General features: G+C 40.7%; 2 protein-coding genes across 2 annotated transcripts; both read right to left on the bottom strand.

Annotated features, from left to right (window-relative positions):
- Nucleotides 1-95: 95 nt before the first annotated feature.
- LOC137196058 (protein limb expression 1-like) lies at nt 96-5,670 on the bottom strand. The gene is made up of 6 exons (XM_067608861.1): nt 5,290-5,670; nt 4,460-4,665; nt 3,037-3,177; nt 2,816-2,911; nt 1,627-1,704; nt 96-1,502 (listed from the first exon to the last, which is right to left on the bottom strand). The coding sequence occupies exons 1-6, from the start codon at nt 5,369-5,371 to the stop codon at nt 1,038-1,040; spliced, it is 1,068 nt and encodes a 355-aa protein (XP_067464962.1). The 5' UTR covers nt 5,372-5,670; the 3' UTR covers nt 96-1,037.
- A 1,004-nt stretch (nt 5,671-6,674) lies between these two features.
- riok2 (RIO kinase 2 (yeast)) lies at nt 6,675-11,033 on the bottom strand. Its single transcript, XM_067608849.1, has 10 exons — nt 10,845-11,033; nt 9,859-9,997; nt 9,630-9,746; nt 9,360-9,535; nt 9,147-9,235; nt 8,819-9,010; nt 8,624-8,716; nt 7,912-8,325; nt 7,482-7,578; nt 6,675-7,200 (listed from the first exon to the last, which is right to left on the bottom strand). The coding sequence occupies exons 1-10, from the start codon at nt 10,908-10,910 to the stop codon at nt 7,039-7,041; spliced, it is 1,545 nt and encodes a 514-aa protein (XP_067464950.1). The 5' UTR covers nt 10,911-11,033; the 3' UTR covers nt 6,675-7,038.
- Between the last annotated feature and the right edge of the window lie 2,065 nt (nt 11,034-13,098).

Here is a 13,098-nt window from a genome sequence, read left to right as displayed (position 1 = left end):
ACAATTAATACTTTCTCAAGTATGTAGTCTGTAATATCACATTACATAAAGTGCCTTACTATTCCCAGCGGTGAACATAAGGATGAATGGGTTGGTAGTGAGAGACAGAAGAAATATTTATTTACAGATACACATTACAACAATTAGTTCAACATTTCCCTTTAAAATGCTTTCACACATAGGCTACAGCGCTTCACCAAACCTGAGACAACTGGATGCTCTAGATCTTTTATCAAGAATATATACGTGCTTAGTCCTTTAATTACACTTGCAGTTGATCCCGTATCACATACTAATCTCCTTGATACATACAAATGAGATAGTATTTTATATCCAGCTGGTCTTTACATTAACAATATGACAACATAACAGACTTTTGGTCTCATAACATTCAGCCAACATGTCACACAGTCACAGTCGGTATCCTGAACTGCTCTGGCGAGTAATGTCCATTGAGAAAAGTGACAGATGACATGCTAGACAGAGAGGGAAGAGTGAGGCACGGAGGAGCACTGAGTTGCTGGTAGGTAATGTCAGACTAAAGGCCAAATAATTCAAATAATTTTAAAACTCCTGTTTTTTAAACTACAGGTGGCATTGTGTATTATGATATACTTCTAAAAAGACAACAGAAATGACCATAAATAAAAGATAAGACAGTAAAAGATAGTGATCTTCATACAAAAAATGGATAGGTGGTCACTGCTAGAGTAAAACTAGATTTCAAACTATTTGATATAAATCATTTGAATGTAGTATTTCTTATGGTAAGAGCTGCAAATACATTATCTTTAAGTCTTAGTTCTATAGTCATAAAACTAAATTTGATATTAGAGTGTTAATAAGGTTAGAGCATTATTAGTACACAAAATAACAGTATTTGTAACTCTCATGATTACAGACCTTTTCTGTTTACAAAAAATGAGGACCATGATCATGATCAATAGAGTATGTTCTCCCTTATGGATGTCAAATCTCAGCTTTAGTTCATTCACAAAGTCATATGACAACTTTTATCCTCCACCTCGTGTTTCAGTCTATTCAAACTGATTTAGAGGCACATACGTTTGCTGTGAGCTGGGTGGAGAACCGTTGGAGGGCAGGTGTTTGCCAGAGGTTTGACAGACTGTTTGCTTTGTGTTTTTATGGAGGGTTGGTGAGGGACTGCGGGGTGGTGTTATCTGGACTTCTCTATCCTGGCAGTATAATGTTTGTAAAGGAAGTTGTTCTTGCTTGTATGTGTGACTCGGCGTCTGGCTGAGGGCCTCAGGTGTGTGGTGAATGTATGCTTGACTCAGAGCCAAACTGAGGATCTCTGTCTTTTCTTTGTAGAAGCGCAGCTCTATGCCTCGACGTCGGGCCAACACCAGCTCCCTCTGCGCCACTTGTAGCTCCTCTCCCAGTCGTCCAGGTGACCTCTGCTCCCGTCCAAGCCAGTCCAGAGCCATGCTGCTGCGCATGTACTCGTCAAGTCCTCGCTGAGAGTAATAGGCAATCACACTCTGAAAATGAGAAAAGAAAATAGTAGAGGGGGATCCCTCTGTAGCAGTAGAGATACTAAAGTTTGTCGTAACCTGGGTGAGCCTAGTCTAAAGCAGAAGGATATGTCCTTTGCAAGACCTGTACCTGTCTGGAGCACTGCCTTTCCCTCAGAGCCTTCAGTGTCTTGTTCCAGTGCAACAACTGGAAAACTGTCATCATCCCCTACAAAGGGAAAGAGAGGGGGAGAGAGTAGGTGAGGAAAAGACAGGGAGAAAGTATTGTGCAACTCCATGAGTAATGACATGAATAACAGATCCAAACATCAAGGATTGTGTACGTAGGTCTGACAAAGATAACATATTATATGGATATTCCTTGAACCCATACCTAAACTGTGGATGATTGGTTTGAAAGGATACTGTAAACCTTTATATACCAGGTAGGTTTCACCCGGATTTATAAAACACTGCTCAGCTATAACAGCTGCCATGTGTTAAGAGCTCGTGACATTAGTGTTAAACAGAGAAAATCTATACATTAGCTGAATCTGACCTAATGGGACACAGATGGAAAATGGGACATGTACTGTATGTTTTCTGGGGTTGAAGTCCATGTTGTATCTACTGGCCTGTTTACACTGTTTCCAGCTGCGCATCTGCCCTGTGCTGCTTGTTTATGATTCTGCTTGGCTACCACACTATATGACACCACCTGAACATGTATATATTAAATGGAGCACTGTCAACTGAATACCCAACGGTTGATCTTGTATGTGCAGACATTTGAATGCACATATATGTGTATGCATTCGAGTGCTTGTATACATACTGTACGTGTGCGCACGTATGGAGGTGTGTGTGTGTGAACTTGTGAGCTGTGCTTTAGCAGGAATGATAATGAACCCATTTCCTCCCGCTAATAACCCTCTGTCTGCAGACATGTGATTATTTACACAAAGGTAGAAATATTGGGTGTTTCATACCACGACTCCCTGCCAGGGTCTGTCTAAGAGTGAGATGTAATGGGAATAAATAGGCAAAAACAGACGGTATAACAATAACAATGGAGGGTGGAATTACCACCCAGTGGTTGTGAATTTTGTTATGTTTGGCTTAATAATTCCTAATTATGTAAAGTAATAGCACTTTCATTTTGGGTCCAATTCTAAGTGCACTATTTAATATCCCTTAGCACAAAGTAGCACTTCACAGAGCATGAATCATTTGAAGTAAGTAGATCTTTCACACGATTACCACATGACTCCTCATGATTTATGAGCATAGCTGCAAGAAAAACAGTGTTTGCAAAATAGGCTTAGGCTTCATGTTTTTACCTGGAACTCCAGCATGGTCCTGCCTATGTAGGAGTTGAGAAGCAAACTGTAGGTTCCTAAACTTGTGCTTGAATCACATGCATCTTCTATAGAAACCTGTGCAGAGACGACAGTGCAGGTTAATATTCATGTTGAGACTAAACACTCTTCCATAGTGTCAGTCCAACAATCTGCCTCAGCTAAAGGTGCAGTACTGTGTGTTTGAACTGGCTCACACTCACAGCGCTGTCTCTGGCGGCCTGCTGCAAACTCTGAGTGATAAACTGAGGGCTGATACGTCGACACGGCAGCTCGTTCACAAGTGAGTTCATCAGAGCCACACGAGCCGCATCTCTACGGGCCTCTGCCAGAGTGTCACACACCTGAGGATGAAATGTTAAAAAGAGTAAAACTTTGTAATTTCAAACTGAAACATAAGGGCCTGCTGATATGTAGTTTAGGGTTGACTGACTTGAGTTGGTCGCTGCCGTCTCTAAGTGGATGCCAACTCTCTCACATTTTGATTTTACACTTCACTACAAATAATCATGGGATCAGAACTCAAATCACCAATGAGATTAGGACATTAGAGGCATTCACAGATAACCAATCACATGCCTGCTCTGAGCTGGGGGCTGCTGTCTGGGTCACAATGAACCCATTGAGAGGCATCATGGGATTTAAGCTGAACAACATCAATTTAAAACAACCTCAAAAGTGTGTGTAGCTGTGTGAATAGTCCTCGAATGGTGCTTGTAATGGCTGAACTAATACAACATATCACAAATTCAAATGCTTTTAATCAGAAAAATGAATATCTGTAACAAAACTTGTTTCTGGCAGCAGCTGTACTTCTGATAAGTTACAAAGGGTTTATACATTGTAACTAATGACTTTATTAATGGTTAAATCATGCTTTATAGATAAATTAAAAAACTTTCTAAGACCAACCTTTGGATTGCCAGTTTGTGAAAAATACCTAATTTCAGTGAAAAATCTATCATTGCTATTTAGTAATAATGTCATTATAAATGTTGATATTAACAAATACTTGTTAAGTTCACACTTTCTAATGAGCCATCCCGTATTCAGTTATACACGTTATTAAGTGTTAACAAATGGTTTTTGATTCTCCAGAGGTTTTTCCAAACGGGGTCCATTAGAGGGTCTTTTTGATGAGTTACAGAGCTAAAAAGAACAATGTGTTGGTGTAGAGTAAACACCTGCCAGAAACACCTGGAAAAGTTGGTCTTATTAAGGGTTTATAACTGATCTATGAAACATTACTACATGACTTATTAACAAATAATAAAGTCATTAGCTACAACTTACAAATGCTTTTTAAAGGGTGACTTATTAGAAAGTGGTACCTGACAAACTTATGGCATCTATTACATTTACAAATTATGCTGCAGTTTCTGAGCTCTCTGCAATTTCATTAGCACAAGCTCAAGGCAGATGCATTACCTGCATCAGATGATATCATTAAATACTGACTTTTACCTCACGTTTTACTGTCACTTTTGTATATCCGCTACATATTGATGATATTTCCAAGAGCCGATGAAGGATAACTGGAGTCATTGGGGCAGTGCAGGCACATTAGATCAACTACAGAGTGCTGAAATCATGCCAGACATAACTGATGATAAATGATAAACACACCTTATAGTTACCAAAACAGCTTCCTCGAGGCAGAGTCACATAGCAGACGTATGGGGGACCGGGGGAAGGTGCAGACTCATACAGCAGCAAGCTCTCTGCCTGGCTGGCTGCATCCCTGACAGAACCATCTGATTCAGTGGATGAACCATTTAACTGACTCGTCTGCTTCTGCTCCCAGAAGTTATGGAGCATGGCCACTACATTCACTGCACAAATGATGAGGAAACATGGGTGTCACAATGAAGACTGACAGCGGTAAAAGTATTAATGACCACAACAGTGAGAATGTGTTGCTCAATCGGGGCATGAAGCGCACACTGTTGGACTGTAAATTAATGCATTTATCTCAATTAGACCCAGTTCATCAATCATGATTTTCTTTTAAAATCGTTTCAACTCTTCTGAGTCTGAGACGACTTGTTAAAATGTGTCGAAATATTAACCCGTACAAGCCAGACATCTGTAAATCAACATTTCCAGACAGTGTTTATGTAAGTAGAATTAGGAGCTGAAGGGAAACACCCCATAACTTCCACAGATCAGCATTTTGTAACCCTCTGAGCTTTTTGTGACCTTGAAATAGGTTTAAAAGTTTCCTGCATTTCCCCTGACAGTGTGCCAAACAATTACAACTCAGTTTAATTCATCAGGTAAAACTTGACTGACACTTGTTGCAGGAATTGTACTGGGCAGAAAATATAACAAAATTATGAGAAAACAATGAACTGCCTTCTTGTTTTTGTAATTTCTAATGCTTCAATAGCAGGTTATTGATTAACACAATTATAAGTTGCATTTATTTATTATTTTGTTGTCTTTCAGTTACTCACAGTCTTTGGGGCTTGTTTCAGTCTCACTCTGTGACAGGTATGACATGATGCTGTCCTCAACTTGCACTTTACTCATCCTCATCCAGCGCTTACTTCCACAGCTGCCTCAAACACATTCGATCCACTTTTTCTTTTTCACTTGTCCGGTTCAGCTTCCACATGCTTCATCAAAACGGTTGATCAAAACTGCACTCATGAAATGAGCAGCCTGGGAACATCATAACGAATACACTTACTTAAAATCTCAAAGTCCCTCCACTCTCTCCCTCTCTCAACCTCCTTTCGCCTTCTCCCCTCCTCCTCTCCTGTGTGAACATCTCACCAGGGTTTCTCTTTTGAAGCAGACCACCTTTGTCACCCTCGCTGCCAATTAGCTCAGAGGGCCCCTCACTCTTTCTACACATGCACACACACACAGAGGTGCAGAGCTGGAATGCTGAGCCCCTCCCCTCGGGCCGTGCAGCTGGCTAATCCCTGAAGGGAGTCAGACAGTTAAAGACCTGCACTCAAAATTACCAAGTTGAAGCACAGACAGAACACTAAACCACCTCAAGGACAGGGAAACAGTTTATTCTGTGGAAAGTCTGTGATATTACAGGATGATCTTATAAAATGTCAGTTTACGGCATCATAATGCTGCACATGTAGCATGAACGATGTGTGGGGGGTGGGACACTTTTGACTTCACACACTAGTTTGAGCCCACTGAGCCCCGGGTCTGAGGTCCATTCACTCTCTTCAATATGAATGGCCATTGTTCAAGTCTGAATTCACCCGCTCTCTGAAGGCCTCTTACACATAAATGAACCAAATTCTGAAAAAGAAGTAGTTTCTCAGCTCCAACGTCCTCTCCTCTCTCATCTTTTACATGTTGTGCCTCACTCTGTATGTTACGATGTGACAGTGAGAAAGAGCGTTGGCTATGTGTGTTTTATTTCCTGCAGCTTTTCATCCAATGAATGTATTGATGTTTTCTGGAGCCTGCCTGTTCCAACATGCTTGTGTCAGTCTCTTTTTTTTGATTGGTTGCTGGGAGGGTGGATGTAGCGAACTATTCAAGCAACTATAATAGTTGGAGACCTTTGAAACTCAGGGGTTCAGCACAAATAAAAGCTCTTGATGAACTTGCATTCTGTTTGAATGTTGAATCCACTCCCACATTAGTCACTGTCAGCATTATAACAGACGTAGAATGAACTTGAGACTTCAGTAACAGCAAGTTACTCAGTAGGTTTCTGTCTGTTGTGGTGATATTGGAGGTTGATATGTGATGTATTCATTTAAAAGAATGTGTGCAATTGATTAACAGGTTTCTTGCAGTGTCACATGAGCCAAAATTACATTTTTTCCTTCTTTTAAATAAAAAAAAGAAAATCACACCTTGGTAATGTTTAAATGGTTTAATTGTCAATCACACTGCTCCATTGTAAGTAGTCCATATTTACATTATACTGTATGTTGATGTTTACATAGAGGAAGGACATCCTCTAACTTGACAGTGTGGGAGCCAACTATAAAAATACACAAAGTTTGTTTTCACGGTGGTGTGGATCTCAGTTTTGTCATTCTTCCCTTGTGAATTTTCCATGACAGTACAGGACAGCTGAGATGATGCACAGACACTCTCTTGTTGGGTTTTTCCATCAGGCATCATGTGTTTACATCTCTTCAGACAGAGGAACCATGTCGTGCATGTTAACCATAGAAAAGGATGTTGACATGAATTCCCTCCATCCATCACATTCCTGTTTATCCCCAGAAGGAGGCGCTCTCCATACTAGACTTGATGTTCATTTGATTCTCTCTCCTGGATTTGGTCACCAAGTTGGCTTCTCCCCTCTGCAGACGTCTCCTCTGTGCTGCCTTCTGCTGTTTGGTGAGCTGCCTCCGCACCTTCTGACGGACTACCTCCTGCGGCACACACAATAACAGAGGCAGCAAGTTACTACAGACGCTCTATACACGCACTGTCTGTCTCTGCAGAGCAAACACAACAGTGTGTAGACTGTTTCTTGCCACATTCTTTCACAATCTGCAACACCATGTGAAAACTCTTCGGCAACACCGACAGGACACTCCATTTTTTTTGTCCGAAATATCATACTTTCAAGTATTTGTATTTTGTATTAAAACCCCTCAACCCAATTCCTGCATAATTCATGTGCAGTTATGTGTGTTTATGTTTTACTTACTGGTGGGATGGTGGAGCAGCTCCCTATGCTGCCCATTGTAGCCTCGCTGTCTGTCCTCCTCCTGTGTTCTGGTATGTGTAGAAGGCTGTCTGAGTCTCTGCAGGGGAAAACACAGACACACACAAAATATTGCTATTATGGTACATTTTACAACAAAGCACAAAAGTTAACTGCAGGGGTGTATTTAGAAACTCATTTTTAGAAATTCTTAAAAAACAAACTCTCAGCCAAGGAGGAAGACTTCCTTAAGCATCTTCAATAGTGGCTGAAATTTACCGTCCATTTCTCATTTTGCCAGGCATTCCCATTAACAGACCTAAAATTATTTGTTGGCTCTGTATCACAGCTGCAGGTACAACACATAAACATAGCTGTTTCTTATCAACTGTGCTACATTTTGGATGTTGTATTAACTTTTTATTGTGTTTACCTGAAAGGTTTGAACTCTTTGTTGGAGGCAGAAAGGTCTGTCAGCTCTGGGCACTCGTCCTCTGCTTCCTTTAACTCTTCCTCTAAGATATTCTCATCACTTCTAGCTTCAGGGGCTCTCTCAGTCTCCTTCTCTTCTTCACTTTTTTCACTCTCCTCCTCCTCTTGTTGTTTGTCTGCATGTGTCTCGCTGACTTTCAGACCCTCCAGTTCCAGCATTGCATGTTTATATTCATCCATATCCACACTCTCCTCTTCTCTCTCTGCTTCCTCGTCTGTTGAGTCTTCATCGTCGTCCTTCTCGTCGTCATCTTCCTCTTCCTCAGGTCCAGCTGGGTGTAGCAATGCACCATCTCTCTCCAGGTCTTTGGTGAAGCCGCTGGCTGAGACTTCAACGTCTAGAGAATATGACCGTCTGTAGGAATACACAGTGACAACAAATAAAATGATTAAAGTCATGTTTTCCACCTTAAAATCAGCCTTCTAAATAAATATAGAGAAGTAAGACAACTCACAATGTAAAATTCGTCTTGCTAAATGTTGAGTAATGTAATACATCTGACAATGATTGTCTGAGAAATTATTGTCATGCAAACATACAACTGTAACCCAGTTCAGTGGAAAGATTTTTCAGTGTCGGTTCAAGTATGGCATTTAATTTTAGTTGATAAAAGAAGTCCAAAACAAAACAAAAAATAAATATAAGCAGTTACCTGATGTCTTTGAAGGTTGGGAAGAGCTCGCTCTCGTAATTAAACCGTTTTGCAAAGAAATCTCTGATGCATTTTACATCTCGATCAAAATACCTACAAATGAAGATCGGAGAAGGGAACAACACGTAAAGCTTTTGTTTTACTATTTAATTTTAAATGTTTGTGAATGTTCAACTTTATGGCATAGACACCAACCATTCAGCATTAGTGTGTGAGGTGGACACCATCTGAGGGAAGTCGATCATTGTTATGTGGTCCTGGTCATCTAACATAAGGTTGAACTCGTTAAAGTCTCCGTGGATCAAACCGTGATTGGCCAGTTTGACTATGAGCTCCATGAACTCACTGTACAGGGCTGATGGGTCTTGCAGCTCGTGCACTTGACACCTGAAAGAGAGGTTATTCAAACAATTCTTTCATCACATTAAACCTTTTTTTGAATAAGAAATACAACAGCAGACTCTACAAAGAGTGAACTACATAATACATTAAAGCAAGAAAGTGGAAATTCTTGTTTACATACAGTGGATATCCATTGATGAGCTCCATCACTACAGCATGTCTGTTGTAGTCCACGGGCTTTGGAACGGGGAAGCCTCGATCATACAGTGCCTGAGAGGAGTAAGATGAAAACTCAAAAGATGCACCACACTAAACTGGACTTCTACTACACATCTTATAGATAGCTGATGATGATGTGCGACACTGCGTCCGTAAGTAGAGACTGGTCCTTTACCTTCATGTAGGCAAACTCCTTCATAGCAGAGAGTCGAGAGAGGTAAAGCCAGGACATGTTCTTCCTGTGTTGGTGGTAATCTCTCTTGTTCTTTAGGTTCCTGAAGGAGGTACGGCCCAGCCTGTGAAGCTTCAGAGCATACTGGGTCCCATCTGGACTTGCCACAATATATATGTCTGAAGAGGTGAACACAAAGAAATGTGTGTGATTGTGACTACATGAGAGTTTCGAAAAAATTATGTGCATACTTTTTGTGACTGTCTTGCTTACCTGACTCTTTCCCCACTCCCATCTGGTTTCCAACTGAAAGGATCACTTCTCTGGAGCACATGGTCTTCAGAGCTAGGTAGTCGTATCCTCCATAGTTTAACCTGTAGCCCTGCACCACTGGAATCAACGTATACACACCCGTTAGAACTATACACCTCCATGTGTGACATCCATCCATTTAACATGTACCAGGACTTATGAGAGGTACAACAAGCATGTGTTTTCTTACTCTTGGTGCGTTCATAGACCACAAGTTTGTGTTTGACAAGCTCCCTGAGGATCTTGTTGCAGCCACCGTGTTTGAGGCTGGCAATGGAGGAGACGAGACTCACTGGAACAATCTCGTGGTTCTTCATCCCCATCTCAACCTGTGTGATAGGGAAATTCACATGAATATGATCATGGGAAAGCAGAAAAACAAGCCAGGTTGAGTTGAAAGACATGCAGACAGAAATGAGCACTGTTTGTTGACCGATTCCTCAGTCTGGGATTTTAGTTACAGCGATGTGGTGATATTAGGGTGATGAGGGCATTCCACCAATTTTACACACATTTGTATAATGTCTTTTGTGGCACTTCGAAAACTTAGTCAAGCCTGACCAAATAAACCATGATGATGTAATCATGCACGCAGATTCACACCTGAAAGCCTGCTTGACAAACTCAGGATGCAGAGTTTGAAAGATAATTACCAGACCAGGCTTAAGATGCCTCTGAATGCGCTATGGGACATTAAGAGTGATCTATACTGGAGATTAAAAGTCAAGATATCTCAGCTTCTTCAGTTTTAACCATTCCTTTATAATCACTCTCTCGTGAGTCCCCTCTCATGAATCACTCTCTCAGTTAAGTACCCCATAAAAAGTCTTTACCATTTACATTACTGACCTGTTTGCCACACTACCTAGGTGTCATTACTAACTCAGGGTTAGTAATGACACCATATTACCCATTGTAACTGTTAATAGCACCATAATCATATCCACATGCAACCACAGTATTTGTTTACCTGTACAGTGCTTTGACAACAGTATCATTATTTTACACACTGTGAAGACGACACACCATCATCAAACTATCTGACAGGTCGTTACCGAGCTGCTGACATGTGTACTACTACACTATCCAGGTTTGTTATAGTATTGTCAGACACACCGACACATTTAAACCTTAGCCTAGCACAGGCTAACTGAGCTGGGACATCACTGTACTCACCGCCGTGAGGACTCGGAAGTCATCTCGAGATAAATATCTCAACACCACAACATTCAGCTTCCCCATATTTCAACTAGTTCACCGTTAGTGAGAGTGGAATATGATTAATATTATTTCTTAAGCCAAGTGGTCCACATTTTTTTGTAAACACACGTGCAAGGCGGAAGTTAAGGGAACGGAAGATGCGTCACTTCGTCTTTACGCGCGACGTCATGCGAAAGCGTTTCACAAAAGTGTGTTTGTACAATAAAAAAGCATACATTTTTACAAATTTCATCAAATTATTACAATTAAATGAAAAAAAAACCCTCACATCATACCATTGAATAATATGTACACGATGAGTAGACCGACTCTCCTTAGTGAACCATTTACTACCACCTACTGGTAAAAAAGTAAAGTTGAGTGTTTCCACACATTTGACCTTTTTCATAGCAGGCATTTAACTTGTCAAACACCGGTGTAGCTATAATCTCATTATTAATTGCTGCATTGCATTAATTGCTGGAACTGTGCCATCATCAGTGTTATTAGTTCCTGCTATGACAAGTCAAAATGTGAAAAATGCCCATTGTGTTGTGGCCCAACTCCATACTAACTGTATAGCTTATATGAACCATACATGAAATCAACATAGCCGACTTTGTAATGTGTGTGTATGCGTGTTGTGAATACCACTGCCGATTTAAAGTCACAAACAGATAGCTAAATAATTTCCCCAGAGATAATAAATCTAAAATATCTAAAGCCCCTACACAACCATTGTACACCCACAGAGGTGTTTTCACTTATGTTGCTTGATTAGACCTCTTCTCAGAGGCCTGTTGGTGTGTACAAACTGTCCTTGACTGACATCTACCTCACTCTGTTCCTCGTACAGGAATACATTGTTGGCTGCAAAGGTTGTGCAGTATTTTTTTATTGCCACTACTGAATAGATCTTTTTTCACAGAAGACAGTTTGATGTGTCTCGGTAGGAAAAATACAGGTGCAAATAATAAAATCAGTGATGGCTGAATTCCATTTAGTTGCTCTGGTTTCAGGGTCCCAGTATTGTGCATGCTGGCTCACTGTCACTATCATATTATTAGCAATATCTATACTTTTTCTGCTATGACAATTCAGAATGTCTGCTGTAGAAAAGACTTATGGATTAGCTTATTGTAAAATAATATTTAGTGGTGTTGTATGGATGTGTGTATATTGTTATTTACTGTGAATGTGTTTGATATTATTCATTTGTTGGTTGTTTGATCTAGTAAGTTTAGTGTTTTGTAAGTTTTCCCACAGAGACAATAGGCAACATTGTATCCTGTTGTGAAATGAATTAAATATATCTAAAGTGATGCTACAGGAAACACTGAGTCATCTCACTATCAGTATCAAACTGTGGAACCTGAGGGTCAAGTGTGTGTGTGTGTGTGTGTGTGTGTGTATGTGTGTGTGTGTATGTGTGTGTGTGTGTTTGTGTGTTTTTTGTTTGTGTGTGTGTGAGAAAGAGAGAGGCGAGGTGTTAAAATGAGATTTACCTCAGGTTTCTGTTGCCAAGGCAGCTGGATTCTGTGCATTCCACAGGCAGGTAGGGTCTAAACAAAGTGTGTGTGTGTGTGTGTGTGTGTGTGTGTGTGTGTGTGTGTGTGTGTGTGTGTGTGTGTGTGTGCGTGTGTGTGTGTGTGTTTTCTCCAGACTGCCCTGTGACAGACAGCGCTCTGTTCTGCTTCCAACACACACACACACACACACACACACACACACACACGCACACATGCACACACACACACATGCACACACACACACACACACATGCACACACACACACACACACACACACACACACACTGAGCTCTCCACTTCCAGGCTGTGTTGACTCAGTTGAATTCCTCCACTGGTTTATTTAACATTCTGCGGTTCAGCAAGTGCCTGTGTCCGAAAAGAGGCCAGGCATGCAGTGTATGTGTGTGTGCACGTATGTGTACGTGAAATCATGAGCAGAAATTATGCAGAGGTGTTTTACTGGCCTTTGTGTGATATTATACCGTAGAAATTTATCAGCTTCCTTTTTAGTAGTTAATTTATAACAAACTTTTACTATTAATATATAACAAGTTTATTACCCAGAACAAATGGACAAGTGTGCAGAGTTTATTTGCTGTGTGAGTCACTCGGTGTCTATAAATGTTCTGCAGGTCTCTAGAGTGTTTGTCTCCAACAGTCATTCACACCCTTTGCACTCTGTCATGGTTGTTTCCTGTGG

Source organism: Thunnus thynnus, chromosome 2 (genome assembly GCF_963924715.1).
Source record: "Thunnus thynnus chromosome 2, fThuThy2.1, whole genome shotgun sequence".
Lineage (NCBI taxonomy): Eukaryota > Metazoa > Chordata > Actinopteri > Scombriformes > Scombridae > Thunnus > Thunnus thynnus.
This window is presented reverse-complemented; position numbering and strand designations above follow the sequence as displayed.